The sequence below is a fragment of the Anopheles moucheti genome, chromosome 2 (assembly GCF_943734755.1).
Source record: "Anopheles moucheti chromosome 2, idAnoMoucSN_F20_07, whole genome shotgun sequence".
NCBI lineage: Eukaryota > Metazoa > Arthropoda > Insecta > Diptera > Culicidae > Anopheles > Anopheles moucheti.
The window spans coordinates 41,575,397-41,592,836 of record NC_069140.1 but is presented as its reverse complement, the minus strand read 5'-3'; the positions used below and the strand labels follow the sequence as shown (position 1 = coordinate 41,592,836).

General features: G+C 53.3%; 1 protein-coding gene across 1 annotated transcript; it reads left to right on the top strand.

Moving 5' to 3' along the window:
• Positions 1 to 15,219: 15,219 nt before the first annotated feature.
• LOC128297272 (chaoptin-like) lies at positions 15,220 to 17,386 on the top strand. Its single transcript, XM_053032887.1, has 2 exons — positions 15,220 to 15,233; positions 15,294 to 17,386. The coding sequence occupies exons 1-2, from the start codon at positions 15,220 to 15,222 to the stop codon at positions 16,822 to 16,824; spliced, it is 1,545 nt and encodes a 514-aa protein (XP_052888847.1). The 3' UTR covers positions 16,825 to 17,386.
• The last annotated feature ends 54 nt before the right edge of the window (positions 17,387 to 17,440 follow it).

Below are 17,440 nucleotides of genomic sequence, written 5' to 3'. Positions count from 1 at the left end.
CATCTTGTGTCCGCCATCTTGGCCGCCATCTTGTCCGCCATCTTGGCCGCCATCTTGCGTCCGCCATCTTGTCCGCCATCTTGTCCACCATCTTGTGTCCGCCATCTTGTGTCCGCCATCTTGTCCGCCATCTTGTCCGCCATCTTGGCCGCCATCTTTTCCGCCATCTTGGCCGCCATCTTGTCCGCCATCTTGGCCGCCATCTTCTCCGCCATCTTGGCCGCCATCTTTGCCGCCATCTTGTGTCCGCCATGTTGTGTCCGCCATCTCGTCCGCCATCTTGTCCGCCATCTTTGCCACCATCTTGGCCACCATCTTGGCCGCCATCTTGTGTCCGCCATCTTGTCCGCCATCTTGTCCACCATCTTGTCCGCCATCTTGTCCGCCATCTTGTCCGCCATCTTGTGTCCGCCATCTTGTCCGCCATCTTGTCCGCCATCTTGTCCGCCATCTTGTCCGCCATCTTGTCCGCCATCTTGTGTCCGCCATTTTGTCCGCCATCTTGTCCGCCATCCTGTCCGCCATCTTGTCCGCCATCTTGTCCGCCATCTTGGCCGCCATCTTGTGTCCGCCATCTTGTCCGCCATCTTCTCCGCCATCTTGTCCGCCATCTTGTCCGCCATCTTGGCCGCCATCTTGGCCGCCATCTTCTCCGCCATCTTGTGTCCGCCATCTTTTCCGCCATCTTGGCCGCAATCTTGGCCGCAATCTTGGCAGCCATCGTGTCCGCCATCTTGTCCGCCATCTTGTCCGCCATCTTGGCCGTCTTGGCCGCCATCTTCTCCGCCATATTGTCCGCCATCTTGTCCGCCATCTTGGCCGCCATCTTGTGTCCGCCACCTTGTCCGCCATCTTGGCCACCATCTTGGCCGCCATCTTGGCCGCCATCTCGTCCGCCATCTTGGCTAACATCGTGGCCGCCATTTTGGCCGCCATCTTGGTCTCCATCGTGGCCGCCATCTTGTCCGCCATCTTGGCCGCCATCTTTTCCGCCATCTTGGCCGCCATCTCGTGTCCGCCATCTTGTCCGCCATTTTTGCCGCCATCTTGTCCGCCATCTTGGCCGCCATCTTGTCTGCCATCTAGGCCGCCATCTCGTCCGCCATCTTGTCCGCCATCTTGTGTCCGCCATCTTGTCCGCCATTTTGTCCACCATCTTGTCCGCCATCTTGGCCGCCATCTTGTTCGCCATCTTGGCCGCCAGCTTGTCCGCCATTTTTGCCGCCATCTCAGCCGCCATCTTGTGTTCGCCATCTTGTCCGCCATCTTGTCCGCCATCTTGTCCGCCATCTTGTCCGCCATCTTGTCCGCCATCTTGTCCGCCATCTTGTCCGCCATCTTGTCCGCCATCTTGTCCGCCATCTTGTCCGCCATCTTCCGCCATCTTGTCCGCCATCTTGGCCGCCATCTTGTCCGCCATCTTGTCCGCCATCTTGTGTCCGCCATCTTGTCCGCCATCTTGTCTACCATCTTGTCCGCCATCTTGGCCGCCATCTTGGCCGCCATCTTGTCCGCCATCTTGTGTCCGCCATCTTGGCCGCCATCTTGGCCGCCATCTTGTGTCCGCCATCTTGTGTCCGCCATCTTGGCCGCCATCTTGGCCGCCATCTTGTGTCCGCCATCTTGTCCGCCATCTTGGCCGCCATCTTGGCCGGCATCTTGTCCGCCATCTTGTGTCGGCCATCTTGTGTCCGCCATCTTGTCCGCCATCTTGTCCGCCATCTTGTGTCCGCCATCTTGTCCGCCATCTTGTCCGCCATCTTGTGTTCGTCATCTTGTCCGCCATCGTGTCCGCCATCTTGTCCGCCATCGTGTCCGCCATCTTGTCCGCCATCTTGTCCGCCATCTTGTCCGCCATCGTGGCCGCCATCTTGTCCGCCATCTTGGCCGCCATCTTTTCCGCCATCTTGGCCGCCATCTCGTGTCCGCCATCTTGTCCGCCATTTTTGCCGCCATCTTGTCCGCCATCTTGGCCGCCATCTTGTCTGCCATCTAGGCCGCCATCTCGTCCGCCATCTTGTCCGCCATCTTGTGTCCGCCATCTTGTCCGCCATTTTGTCCACCATCTTGTCCGCCATCTTGGCCGCCATCTTGTTCGCCATCTTGGCCGCCAGCTTGTCCGCCATTTTTGCCGCCATCTCAGCCGCCATCTTGTGTTCGCCATCTTGTCCGCCATCTTGTCCGCCATCTTGTCCGCCATCTTGTCCGCCATCTTGTCCGCCATCTTGTCCGCCATCTTGTCCGCCATCTTGTCCGCCATCTTGTCCGCCATCTTGTCCGCCATCTTCCGCCATCTTGTGTCCGCCATCTTGTCCGCCATCTTGTCTACCATCTTGTCCGCCATCTTGGCCGCCATCTTGGCCGCCATCTTGTCCGCCATCTTGTGTCCGCCATCTTGGCCGCCATCTTGGCCGCCATCTTGTGTCCGCCATCTTGTGTCCGCCATCTTGGCCGCCATCTTGGCCGCCATCTTGTGTCCGCCATCTTGTCCGCCATCTTGGCCGCCATCTTGGCCGGCATCTTGTCCGCCATCTTGTGTCGGCCATCTTGTGTCCGCCATCTTGTCCGCCATCTTGTGTCCGCCATCTTGTCCGCCATCTTGTCCGCCATTTTTGCCGCCATCTTGGCCGCCTCGTGTCCGCCATCTTGTCCGCCATCTTGTCCGCCATCTTGTCCGCCATCTTGGCCGCCATCTTGTCCGCCATCTTGTGTCCGCCATCTTGGCCGCCATCTTGTCCGCCATCTTGGCCGCCATCTTGTGTCCGCCATCTTGTCCGCCATCTTGTCCGCCATTTTTGCCGCCATCTTGGCCGCCATCTTGGCCGCCTCGTTTCCGCCATCTTGTCCGCCATCTTGTCCGCCATCTTGTCCGCCATCTTGTCCGCCATCTTGTCCGCCATCTTGGCCGCCATCTTTTCCGCCATCTTGTCCGCCATCTTGTCCACCATCTTGTCCGCCATCTTGTCCGCCATCTTGTCCGCCATCTTGTCCGCCATCTTGTCCGCCATCTTCCGCCATCTTGTGTCCGCCATCTTGTCCGCCATCTTGTCTACCATCTTGTCCGCCATCTTGGCCGCCATCTTGGCCGCCATCTTGTCCGCCATCTTGTGTCCGCCATCTTGGCCGCCATCTTGGCCGCCATCTTGTGTCCGCCATCTTGTGTCCGCCATCTTGTCCGCCATCGTGGCCGCCATCTTGTCCGCCATCTTGTGTCCGCCATCTTGTCCGCCATCTTGTCCGCCATCTTGTCCGCCATCTTGTTTCCGCCATCTTGTCCGCCATCTTGTGGCCGCCATCTTGTCCGCCATCTTGTCCGCCATCTTGTGTCCGCCATCTTGTGGCCGCCATCTTGTGTCCGCCATCTTGTGGCCGCCATCTTGTGTTCGCCATCTTGTCCGCCATCTTGTCCGCCATCTTGTCCGCCATCTTGTCCGCCATCTTGTCCGCCATCTTGTCCGCCATCTTGTCCGCCATCTTGTCCGCCATCTTGTCCGCCATCTTCCGCCATCTTGTCCGCCATCTTGGCCGCCATCTTGTCCGCCATCTTGTCCGCCATCCTGTCCGCCATCTTGTCCGCCATCTTGTCCGCCATCTTGGCCGCCATCTTGTGTCCGCCATCTTGTCCGCCATCTTCTCCGCCATCTTGTCCGCCATCTTGTCCGCCATCTTGTGTCCGCCATCTTGTCCGCCATCTTGGCCGCCATCTTGGCCGCCATCTTCTCCGCCATCTTGTGTCCGCCATCTTTTCCGCCATCTTGGCCGCAATCTTGGCCGCAATCTTGGCAGCCATCGTGTCCGCCATCTTGTCCGCCATCTTGTCCGCCATCTTGGCCGTCTTGGCCGCCATCTTCTCCGCCATATTGTCCGCCATCTTGTCCGCCATCTTGGCCGCCATCTTGTGTCCGCCACCTTGTCCGCCATCTTGGCCACCATCTTGGCCGCCATCTTGGCCGCCATCTTGTCTGCCATCTTGTCTGCCATCTAGGCCGCCATCTCGTCCGCCATCTTGTGTCCGCCATCTTGTCCGCCATTTTGTCCACCATCTTGTCCGCCATCTTGTGTCCGCCATCTTGTCCGCCATCGTGGCCGCCATCTTGTCCGCCATCTTGTGTCCGCCATCTTGTCCGCCATCTTGTCCGCCATCTTGTCCGCCATCTTGTTTCCGCCATCTTGTCCGCCATCTTGTGGCCGCCATCTTGTCCGCCATCTTGTCCGCCATCTTGTGTCCGCCATCTTGTGGCCGCCATCTTGTGTCCGCCATCTTGTCCGCCATCTTGTGTCCACCATCTTGTCCGCCAATTTGTGTCCGCCATCTTGTCCGCCATCTTGGCCGCCATCTTGTCCGCCATCTTGTGTCCGCCATCTTGTCCGCCATCTTGTCCGCCATCTTGGCCGCCATCTTGTCCGCCATCTTGTGTCCGCCATCTTGTGTCCGCCATCTTGTCCGCCATCTTGTCCGTCATCTTGGCCGCCATTTTGGCCGCCATCTTGGCCGCCATCTTGTCCGCCATCTCGTCCACCATCTCGTCCGCCATCTTGGCTAACATCGTGGCCGCCATTTTGGCCGCCATCTTGGTCTCCATCGTGGCCGCCATCTTGTCCGCCATCTTGGCCGCCATCTTTTCCGCCATCTTGGCCGCCATCTTGGCCGCCATCTTGTCCGCCATCTTGTCCGCCATCTTGGCCGCCATCTTGGCCGCCATCTCGTGTCCGCCATCTTGTCCGCCATTTTTGCCGCCATCTTGTCCGCCATCTTGGCCGCCATCTTGTCCGCCATCTTGGCCGCCATCTTGGCCGCCATCTTGTCCGCCATCTTGGCCGCCATCTTGTCCGCCATCTTGGCCGCCATCTTGGCCGCCATCTTGTCCGCCATCTTGGTCGCCATCTTGGCCGCCATTTTTGCCGCCATCTTGTCCGCCATCTTGGCCGCCATCTTGTCCGCCATCTTGGCCGCCATCTTGGCCGCCATCTTGGCCGCCATCTTGGCCGCCATCTTGGCCGCCATCTTGTCCGCCATCTTGGCCGCCATTTTTGCCGCCATCTTGTCCGCCATCTTGGCCGCCATCTTGGCCGCCATCTCGTGTCCGCCATCTTGTCCGCCATTTTTGCCGCCATCTTGTCCGCCATCTTGGCCGCTATCTTGTCCGCCATCTTGGCCGCCATCTTGGCCGCCATCTTGTCCGCCATCTTGGCCGCCATCTTGGCCGCCATCTTGTCCGCCATCTTGGCCGCCATCTTGGCCGCCATCTTGTCCGCCATCTTGGCCGCCATCTTGTCCGCCATCTTGTCCGCCATCTTGGCCGCCATCTTGTCCGCCATCTTGGCCGCCATCTTGTCCGCCATCTTGTCCGCCATCTTGGCCGCCATCTTGGCCGCCATCTCGTGTCCGCCATCTTGTCCGCCATTTTTGCCGCCATCTTGTCCGCCATCTTGGCCGCCATCTTGTCCGCCATCTTGTCCGCCATTTTTGCCGCCATCTTGTCCGCCATCTTGTCCGCCATCTTGGCCGCCATCTTGTCCGCCATCTTGGCCGCCATCTTCTCCGCCATCTTGTCCGCCATCTTATCAGCCATCTTGTCCGTCCTCTTGGCCGCCATCTTGTCCACCATCTTGGCCACCATCTTGTCCGCCATTTTTGCTTCCATCTTGTCCGCCTTCTTGTCCGCCATCTTGGCCGCCATCTTGGCCGCCATCTTGTGTCCGCCATCTTGTGTCCGCCATCTTGTCCGCCATCTTGTCCGTCATCTTGTCCGCCATCTTGTGTCCGCCATCTTGGCCGCCATCTTGTCCGCCATTTTGTCCGCCATCTTGTCCGCCATCTTGTCCGCCATCTTGGCCGCCATCTTGTGGCCGCCATCTTGTCCGCCATCTTGTCCGCCATCTTGTCCGCCATCTTGTGTCCGCCATCTTGTCCGCCATCTTGTCCGCCATCTTGTCCGCCATTTTTGCCGCCATCTTGTCCGCCATCTTGTCCGCCATTTTTGCCGCTATCTTGTCCGCCATCTTGTCCGCCATCTTGTCCGCCATCTTGGCCGCCATCTTGGCTGCCATCTTGTCCGCCATCTTGTCCGCCATCTTGGCCGCCATCTTGTCCGCCATCTTGTGTCCGCCATCTTGTCCGCCATCTTGTGTCCGCCATCTTGTCCGCCATCTTGTCCGCCATCTTGTCCGCCATCTTGTCCGCCATCTTGTCCGCCATCTTGTCCGCCATCTTGGCCGCCATCTTGTCCACCATCTTGTGTCCGCCATCTTGTCCGCCATCTTGTCCGCCATTTTTGCCGCTATCTTGTCCGCCATCTTGTCCGCCATCTTGGCCGCCATCTTGTGGCCGCCATCTTGTGGCCGCCATCTTGTGGCCGCCATCTTGTACGCCATCTTGTCCGCCATCTCGTCCGCCATCTTGGCTAACATCGTGGCCGCCATCTTGGCCGCCATCTTGGTCTCCATCGTGGCCGCCATCGTGGCCGCCATCTTGGCCGCCATCTTGGCCGCCATCTTGGCCGCCATCTTGTCCGCCATCTTGTCCGCCATCTTGGCCGCCATCTTGGCCGTCATCTTGGCCGCCATTTTGGCCGCCATCTTGGCCGCCATCTTGTCCGCCATCTTGTCCGCCATCTTGTGTCCGCCATCTTGTCCGCCATCTTGGCCGCCATCTTGTCCGCCATCTTGGCCGCCATCTTGGCCGCCATCTTGGCCGCCATCTTGTCCGCCATCTTGGCCGCCATCTTGGCCGCCATCTTGTCCGCCATCTTGTCCGCCATCTTGTCCGCCATCTTGTCCGCCATCTTGTGTCCGCCATCTTGTCCGCCATCTTGTGTCCGCCATCTTGTCCGCCATCTTGTCCGCCATCTTGTCCGCCATCTTGTCCGCCATCTTGTCCGCCATCTTGTGTCCGCCATCTTGGCTAACATCGTGGCCGCCATTTTGGCCGCCATCTTGGTCTCCATCGTGGCCGCCATCTTGTCCGCCATCTTGGCCGCCATCTTTTCCGCCATCTTGGCCGCCATCTTGTCCGCCATCTTGGCCGCCATCTTGTCCGCCATCTTGTCCGCCATCTTGGCCGCCATCTAGGCCGCCATCTTGTCCGCCATCTTGGCCGCCATCTTGGCCGCCATTTTTGCCGCCATCTTGTGTCCACCATCTTGTCCGCCATCTTGTCCGCCATTTTTGCCGCCATCTTGTCCGCCATCTTGTCCGCCATCTTGGCCGCCATCTTGGCCGCCATCTTGGCCGCCATCTTGTGTCCGCCATCTTGTCCGCCATCTTGTCCGCCATCTTGTCCGCCATCTTGTGTCCGCCATCTTGTCCGCCATCTTGTCCGCCATCTTGTCCGCCATCTTGGCCGCCATCTCGTGTCCGCCATCTTGTCCGCCATCTTGGTCGCCATCTTGGCCGCCATTTTTGCCGCCATCTTGTGTCCGCCATCTTGTCCGCCAGCTTGTGTCCGCCATCTTGTCCGCCATCTTGGCCGCCATCTTGTCCGCCATCTTGGCCGCCATCTTGGCCGCCATCTTGTCCGCCATCTTATCAGCCATCTTGTCCGCCATCTTGGCCGCCATCTTGTCCACCATCTTGTCCACCATCTTGTCCGCCATTTTTGCTTCCATCTTGTCCGCCTTCTTGTCCGCCATCTTGGCCGCCATCTTGTCCGCCATCTTGTGTCCGCCATCTTGTGTCCGCCATCTTGTCCGCCATCTTGTCCGCCATCTTGTCCGTCATCTTGTCCGCCATCTTGTGTCCGCCATCTTGGCCGCCATCTTGTCCGCCATCTTGTCCGCCATCTTGTCCGCCATCTTGGCCGCCATTTTTGCCGCCATCTTGTCCGCCATCTTGTCCGCCATCTTGTCCGCCATCTTGTGTCCGCCATCTTGTCCGCCATCTTGTCCGCCATCTTGTCCGCCATCTTGTCCGCCATCTTGGCCGCCATCTTGGCCGCCATCTTGTCCGCCATCTTGGCCGCCATCTTGGCCGCCATCTTGTCCGCCATCTTGTCCGCCATCTTGTCCGCCATCTTGTCCGCCATCTTGTGTCCGCCATCTTGTCCGCCATCTTGTGTCCGCCATCTTGTCCGCCATCTTGTCCGCCATCTTGTCCGCCATCTTGTCCGCCATCTTGTTCGCCATCTTGTCCGCCATCTTGTGTCCGCCATCTTGTCCGCCATCTTGTCCGCCATTTTTGCCGCTATCTTGTCCGCCATCTTGTCCGCCATCTTGGCCGCCATCTTGTGGCCGCCATCTTGTACGCCATTTTGTCCGCCATCTCGTCCGCCATCTTGGCTAACATCGTGGCCGCCATCTTGGCCGCCATCTTGGTCTCCATCGTGGCCGCCATCTTGGCCGCCATCTTTTCCGCCATCTTGGCCGCCATCTTGTCCGCCATCTTGGCCGCCATCTTGTGTCCGCCATCTTGTCCGCCATCTTGTCCGCCATCTTGGCCGCCATCTCGTGTCCGCCATCTTGTCCGCCATTTTTGCCGCCATCTTGTCCGCCATCTTGGCCGCCATCTTGGCCGCCATCTTGGCCGCCATCTTGGCCGCCATCTTGGCCGCCATCTTGTCCGCCATCTTGGCCGCCATCTTGGCCGCCATCTTGTCCGCCATCTTGTCCGCCATCTTGTCCGCCATCTTGGCCGCCATCTTGTCCGCCATCTTGGTCGCCATCTTGGCCGCCATCTTGTCCGCCATCTTGTGTCCGCCATCTTGTCCGCCATCTTGGCCGCCATCTTGGCCGCCATCTTGGCCGCCATCTTGTCCGCCATCTTGAGTCCGCCATTTTGTCCGCCATCTTGTCCGCCATCTTGTGTCCGCCATCTTGTCCGCCATCTTGTCCGCCATCTTGTCCGCCATCTTGTGTCCGCCATCTTGTCCGCCATCTTGTCCGCCATTTTTGCCGCCATCTTGTCCGCCATCTTGGCCGCCATCTTGTCCGCCATCTTGGCCGCCATCTTGTCCGCCATCTTGGCCGCCATCTTGGCCGCCATCTTGGCCGCCATCTTGGCCGCAATCTTGTCCGCCATCTTGGCTAACATCGTGGCCGCCATCTTGGCCGCCATCTTGGTCTCCATCGTGGCCGCCATCTTGTCCGCCATCGTGGCCGCCATCTTTTCTGCCATCTTGGCCGCCATCTTGGCCGCCATCTTGTGTCCGCCATCTTGTCCGCCATCTTGTCCGCCATCTTGGCCGCCATCTCGTTTCCGCCATCTTGTGTCCGCCATCTTGTGTCCGCCATCTTTTCCGCCATCTTGGCCGCCATCTTGTCCGCCATCTTGTCCGCCATCTTGTCCGCCATCTTGTCCGCCATCTTGTCCGCCATCTTGGTCGCCATCTTGGCCGCCATCTTGGCCGCCATCTTGTCCGCCATCTTGGCCGCCATCTTGTCCGCCATCTTGTCCGCCATCTTGTCCGCCATCTTGTCCGCCATCTTGTCCGCCATCTTGTGTCCGCCATCTTGTCCGCCATCTTGTCCGCCATCTTGGTCGCCATCTTGTGTCCGCCATCTTGTCCGCCATCTTGTCCGCCATCTTGTCCGCCATCTTGTTCGCCATCTTGTCCGCCATCTTGTGTCCGCCATCTTGTCCGCCATCTTGTGTCCGCCATCTTGTCCGCCATTTTTGCCGCCATCTTGTCCGCCATCTTGTCCGCCATCTTGTGTCCGCCATCTTGTCCGCCATCTTGGTCGCCATCTTGTCCGCCATCTTGGCCGCCATCTTGGCCGCCATCTTGTCCGCCATCTTGGCCGCCATCTTGTCCGCCATCTTGGTCGCCATCTTGGCCGCCATTTTTGCCGCCATCTTGTGTCCGCCATCTTGTCCGCCATCTTGTGTCCGCCATCTTGTCCGCCATCTTGTCCGCCATCTTGTGTCCGCCATCTTATCCGCCATCTTGTCCGCCATCTTGTCCGCCATCTTGGCCGCCATCTTGTCCGCCATCTTGTCCGCCATCTTGTCCGCCATCTTGTGTCCGCCATCTTGTCCGCCATCTTGTCCGCCATTTTTTGCCGCCATCTTGTCCGCCATCTTGGTCGCCATCTTGGCCGCCATCTTGTCCGCCATCTTGGCCGCCATCTTGTCCGCCATCTTGGCCGCCATTTTTGCCGCCATCTTGTCCGCCATCTTGGCCGCCATCTTGGTCGCCATCTTGGCCGCCATCTTGGTCAGCATCTTGGAGGGGAAGGGGGGAGGGGGATGGAAGATGTCACCTCCTGAAGTACATGCTCTCCTGGTATCGGAAATCTGAAAACAGCTGGTTTGTATGAAAAGTTAGTTTATAAACATTGCATACCTTACGGCGGAAAATTGGTTTCAAAGTTAGTGTATAAACATTGCATACCTTACGGCGGAAAATTGGATGCAAAGTTAGTGTATAAACATTGCATACCTTACGGCGCAGTACCAGGAGCTACCTCTTCCGTGGATGCTCTCCTGGTATTATACATTCAAAAACTGGTAGTTTTCGAAGAAATTTTTCAGGACCAACGGGAAAGTTAGTGTTTAAACATTGCATAACTTTCGGCGATTTTTGAGTAAAATTGCTGCAAAATTTTACTCGACCAACGGGAAAGTTAGTGTTTAAATTTTGCATACCTTTCGGCGGTTTTCGACCAAAATTGCTGTACAAGGTGCTACCTCTTCCGTGGATGCTTTCCTGGTATCGGAAATCGGAAAACAGCTGGTTTTGTATGGAATTTCGTACCAGCCGACGGAAAGTTTGAGTGAGATGAAGGATGCTTTCCGTTTTATTGATATTACTTATTAGCGATCGTTCTCATGTGTTTGATAGTATGCAATAGCAATTGTAATGGGCAAATTTATGCCAAGCTACAGATGTCACCTCTGGCAAAACATGCTCTCCTGGCATCGGAAATCTGAGAACAATTGTGTGCGCGGCTACGGTATTGTGGTTTTCACAGTTGCCCAGTTTATTTGGTCATTGGACAAATTTGTCATTTCTCGTGGGCCTGCACATATTAATGTGAATTGATTGAATTGATTTTCGCGTATTAAGTTTGATGCTTCAATTTTAGGTCGGTTGTCCGTGCGTCAAAAAATCCAAGAATTTCTGGGCCGATCTCATTGTGAAGACACTTGCGATAATTTCGTCACATTTATACTTGCACATTTACATCAGTATGAAACATACTATGTGCTCCTCAGGCACAATTTGATAGTCAGTAGCAAATTATAGGGATACAACACCACAAAGCACTCACTAATTTTTCTCAAACAAACTGAGTTTTCAATGCAAAAAACGAGACCGCTTTCAGCACGCACGACAATGTTTTAGCAAGACTACTATGATAGGTTCTTCACTGAACACATCGTTTTTATATCAATGTATCGATTTCTTCAAGTATCTTTTCTTTTTTGTAAGTATCTTTTTAGTATTTCGTGTTCTTTTTTTAATTTAGATCAACGATTTCGCAGTGATAATCTTCAACCGTATGGATTTAGAATTGGAAATTTCAAACAATTTCAGTCTAACAACGATGCAAATGTTACCGAGATTACAACACTGTAGTTTGAACAGTATTCTACACGGGGATATGATGAAGTGTTTGGACAGTTTGGGATGGGTGGACATAAGCTGAACCTACAATCCAGCTTCGATTAACTAATAATCAAGAAAGACAGAAACGGTATTCCAAGAACCATGAGGTATGAAATATCGAACGGAAAAGAAAGTTCTAATGATTGCAATATGATTTTATTCATATTCTATGACAATGCAAGCTATGTCGTAGTACACTGACAGATTGTGTCGGTTATAACATCATTACCGGCTAGCAAACTTGCAGAAATTGTACAACACGTAGGCTGGACATTTTCACGGTTCAATCGGGGAGAGAAAACAATACCACACCACAAGTATCGCAATGGCAATAGCTTGCGAATATTGCGGAAGTGAAAATAAGCATGGTTTCTATTCTAGAATCTGACGGTAGGATCATTTACGAACAGATGAAAAATCCCGTTCAAGAAATAGAATACATGAATAGGTTGAAGTAAAAGGGCATATAAGGGTTCACGGGGCGGCCAGATGGTGTATTGGTAGCGCAGTCGGTCTGTACAAGACAGGACCACGGAAAAATTTCATTTGGACCACCAAACCTCCGTACGCAGCACTGACTATCCTACGGGTAATTAAATTTAAAAAATAGAAATGGTAGGCTTAAACATCCTAAAGATGTCGTGACGAAAAAGAAGAAGGAGTTTGAATACACTGCATACTTCTCTTGCGTAGCCGTGTAACCGGGCCGATATAGCTAATCAAATAAAAAAAAATTATCAAACCAAGGATAACCAATTTTCTACCTTTTTAATTAGATTTTATGCTATAAATTAACTCTGCTGCTAAATTTCCAAAAATCGCACAATCGGCACAAGTTGTTTGGGGCCCCCGACACGGCGAGGCCCTAGGCGACCGCCTACTACGCCTACCGTATCATCCGCCGCTGTATCATGAGCTTGACAAACTGGTAATTTTTGGCGAGTTTTCTGTCTCGATTGACACGCAAATGCATCCTCCTGCGTTGCCTACTCTCCTGGTATCAGAAGCTTGAAAACTGGTCATTTTTGTAGAGTTTTCTGTCTAGTTTGAAACGGAAAAGCATCCTCCTGCGTTGCATGCTCTCCTGGTATCAGGAGCTTGAAAAACTGGTCGTTTTTGGCGAGTTTTCTGTCTCGAATGACACGGAAAAGCATCCTCCTGCGTTGCATGCTCTCCTGGTAGCAGGAGCTTGAAAAACTGGTCATTTTTGGTGAGTTTTCTGTCTCGATTGACACGGAAATGCATCCTCCTGCGTTGCATGCTCTCCTGGTATCAGGATATTGAAAAACTGGTGCTTTTTGGTGAGTTTTCTGTCTCGATTGATACGAAAATGCATCCTCCTGCGTTGCATGCTCTCCTGGTATCAGGACCTTGACAAGCTGGTCATTTTTGGCGAATTTTCTGTCTCGATTGACACGGAAAAGCATCCTCCTGCGTTGCATGCTCTCCTGGTATCAGGAGCTTGAAAAACTGGTCATTTTTGGTGAGTTTTCTGTCTAGTTTGACACGGAAAAGCATCCTCCTGCGTTGCATGCTCTCCTGGTATCAGGATATTGAAAAACTGGTGCTTTTTGGTGAGTTTTCTGTCTCGATTGACACGGAAATGCATCCTCCTGCGTTGCATGCTCTCCTGGCGTCAGGAGCTTGACAAGCTGGTCATTTTTGGCGAATTTTCTGTCTCGATTGACACGGAAAAGCATCCTCCTGCGTTGCATGCTCTCCTGGTATCAGGAGCTTGAAAAACTGGTCATTTTTGGTGAGTTTTCTGTCTAGTTTGACACGGAAATGCATCCTCCTGCGTTGCATGCTCTCCTGGTATCAGGAGCTTGACAAGCTGGTCATTTTTGGCGAGTTTTCTGTCTCGATTGACACGGAAAAGTATCCTCCTGCGTTGCATGCTCTCCTGATATCAGAGCTTGACAAGTTGGTCATTTTTGGCGAGTTTGCTGTCTCGATTGACACGGAAATGCATCCTTCTGCGTTGCATGCTCTCCTGGTATCAGGAGCTTAGAAAACTGGTCGTTTTTGGTGAGTTTTCTGTCTCGATTGACACGGAAAAGCATCCTCCTGCGTTGGATGCTCTCCTGGTATCAGGAGCTTGACAAACTGATAATTTTTGGCGAGTTTTCTGTCTCGATTAACACAGAAATGCATCCTCCTGCGTTGCATGCTCTCCTGGTATCAGGAGCTTGGAAACCTGCTCCATTTTTGGCGAGTTTTCTGTCTCGATTGACACGGAAAATGCATCCTCCTGCGTTGGAGGATTATCCCAGCACACTTTATTTGTGGAGCTAAAAAATCACGTCCTCGTTCGTCGGGTTAGCTTTTAAGATTCCTCTACTCCTGGTCGTTGATCTTTTTACTTCGGGCGTGCTCCGCTCGATCGGTTGCTTCGCTCGAAGTGGCACCTTCTACAGCCAAACGGTCGATTAAGTCCACCACCAACTACTGGTGTTTAAGTGTTTTGTTAAGTTAAGTTAAAATTGAAGAAGTATAACTGAGTAATAAGTAATCTACCGGAAGCACAGCGAGCGAACCAATTCGACGGTAAAGTGCTCCTTGGATGCTGTAATTGTAAATTCCACCACGTGCAGCTTCTGGAAGTTGGCGCACGTATGATTGAAGCTCCATTTAGAAGAGTTCATATACAGTGGTAATTGGTGTTGGTGGTGATATAGCCAGTTCCAATATTGTATTCGAAGATGATGGTGGCCCTGGCGGACCATTTGCAGAAGATGATTAGGAACGGCCCAGCGGCGGAACAAACGGTAGGCGGAGTAGGCCGCTTCTTACTGCGCTTTTCGCCTTGTCTTATTTCAAGGGACTCAATGTCCCCCTTCCCTCCTGCATCGTTTTTAAAATTAGAGGTCCCAACTATAATTCCGACCTGGGCCTCCAAGGGGATTGATCCTGCACTGTTGAAGAACATACGAATACGAATGGATGGTTTGGAGATAAACTTTGGAACGATATAAACCGTTTCATTCCGATACGATGATAGCGAATGTATACATTCCTTTATGTTGCATAGCATAAACCTTCGGAACTTTAAGTCAATTCACCGAAGCAAACACGAGATTGCATACATAGCAGGCGCTTATGCGCTCAAGCAGCAGCGCAAGCTAATGTACTCTTGTACTTGTGTGTCTAGATCTCGTACTGTTGTACCGGAAATATCTTCCAACGTTGATAAAGTGCGCCGATCTTCCTATCTCATGCCGATCTGTTTCTCATTCATCCTCCGCACACATGTGTTCGTATTCATGAAATCGTATCATACTTTCGCTCAACGCGTTGATATACTACGGCGGGTGACCGCCACGTTCGCTTGAGCCGGTTCGCCGTAGACGCGTCGGTTCTCCTGAACCGATCGTGGATACTGCGACTTTAAGATCACTCTCCCGAAATGCACGTCGGTGTACCAATCTTCTTCAATTAAGGTTTTAAGTATATTGTGTCCCCACCGGTCACAGGGCCCGGCCGTCGATGCATTCCGTAACGCATACGATCGGCACGGAAACAACGGCGTGGCATGCGTTACGGACGCGCATGATTTGTTAAGCGCGGCTAGAAATGCCTGCTCACCCCGATACGGTTTTGCTTATCCCGAGCAGAGAACCATCATCAGTGCATATTACGTCGTTTGGGACAACGGTAACACATGTGAGCGCGTCATGTTTCGATACTGGTAGGTTATTGAAAGCAAGTGATGGAGTGCCATAACGAACCTGTTTTCTGCATATTGCAGGGCATTGGCGATACTTTTGGTGGTGCTATCGATAGCATTTGCCGAGGATAACGATTTTGTGGACGTGTGCTTCGAGCACGAAGGTGAAAAGCCTGCGCACTGCGAGTTTATCGACTTTGACGATGTCTTTGAAACGTCCAACACGGACATTAAATTCAACTGGAGCTTCATTACGAAGATGAGCATCAGCAACAAGAAGATAATCGGTGTGCCGACGAAAATGTTCGCCTCGTTGCCAAACCTCGAGAGCTTCATCGTGCTGAATAGTCTGTTCTATCGCGAGATTGATCCGAACAGTTTCGTCGACTGTAACAAGCTGAGCCATATTGAAATTACCGGAACGAACATCACGCTGCTAGATTCGCACATGTTCCCCAAAACACCGAAACTGCAGTACCTGCTGTTCCACCACAATCGTATCGCCGAGATAAAGCATGATGCGTTCGAGTTTCTCGGCGAGCTGGAGGAACTGAATCTGTCCTACAACAATCTAACCAGACTGCCGAGCGGTGTGTTTCACAAGCTCCGGAAGCTCAAGACGCTCGATCTCAACCACAACCGGTTGCTGCTGCTCAGCTTCGACAGTTGGTTTCCGCCGGACGGTGCCGTTTCGCTCACGTTCCTCGATGCGTCTTACAACCAGCTGGTCGACATGTCTTGGACGGATATTAGCGTGCGGAAGGTGAACCTGAAGTACAACAACCTAACCACCGTGCATGTGAACGGGAACTGTAGCGAATTCCACGCATCCCACAATGCGATCGACACCGTTACCATCGGGCGTAACTGCAGCCTGGAGAAGCTTTATCTGGCCCACAACCGTGTGCAGGGATTCGATTTTCTGATCCGTTGTGCCGACACCTTGCGCTCGCTGGACGTTTCGTACAATCTGCAGCAAAAGGGTGTCGATTTCTTGCACCTCAAGCAGATCACTGCACTGAACATCGAGTGTACCAACATTAGCCTGAACTTTAAGACGCTGCACGATTTGCGGAAGTTACGCTTCCTGGACATCTCGTACAACAATCTGAAGAGGATCGATCTGGAAAATCTAACGTCACAGCGGCTACTGGAGCGGCTAATGGTGAGCGGCAACCCGATCGCTAACATCTCGATCGGTTCGATCAAGCGCAACTTTCCGAACCTGAAATCGCTCGGCATCTACGATCTGCCGTGGAACTCTACCTCGCTATCGATCGCGATCGATGACCTGAAGAAGCATGACATCCAACCGTACATACGCAGCGACTATCTGTTTGATGAGTCGAAGTGTCCGCTAAAGGTAACTCCAACGTTCGGCAACGACACCGACCACGAGCTGGGTGATGACGATCGTTCTAGGGATGGGCATGGCCACGGTGGTGATAAGACGGCCGAGTATGTCGTCATTGCACTACTGCTGTGCATGGTCTGCGGTCTGTTGGGCAAACTGTTCGTCGATAGTCGATACTTTCCCGTTTTCAAGGAACGCATTCAACGAAGATCGTCTGTTTCGCACGAGAGTTTAGTGTCGTGTGATTTGAATGGCTAGTAAATCCCCTCGCTAGCGGGATCGGTTAGTCTAATCCGATAGCATACATACATGTCTGTTTTAACGCTATAGTGATGAAAGTAATGGTTGAAGGTGCGCAGTGTTGTTGATTAGTGCAGGCAAAGTTATAGCTGTTCGCATGCATTTAGGATTCACTTTCTGGATGATAACAGTAAGACAAATAATTCACATATTCTGCTTGCTTCATACAGATCTATGTTATCAGTGACCAATTGGTGTTGTAGGAACACGGCGTGCGTGAGTCATGGGAAAGTTTTGAAAACAGTAATTGTATAATCAAGAGACAAACCACACCAAACACTGATGTGTGAGTAATCGATACTGTCGTCTATATTATAAACTCGCGTGCTGATAGACTATTTGATAGGAAGACGAGCATAAACGGAAACGGTTTGCAAGAAATACGGTAGTCCGCATGGCATCGTTGTTACTTTCCGAATCGACCTTTTGATACGCTATGTGTATTTACATGAACTTTAACCATCCTGCGAAAAGTCCCCTAACACAAACAGAGCCCACGAACAGCACAGGATCAAGGAAGAAATAAACTACATTTTGGTTTTAAGCAAAAATCCCAGCGTTCATGACGATCAAC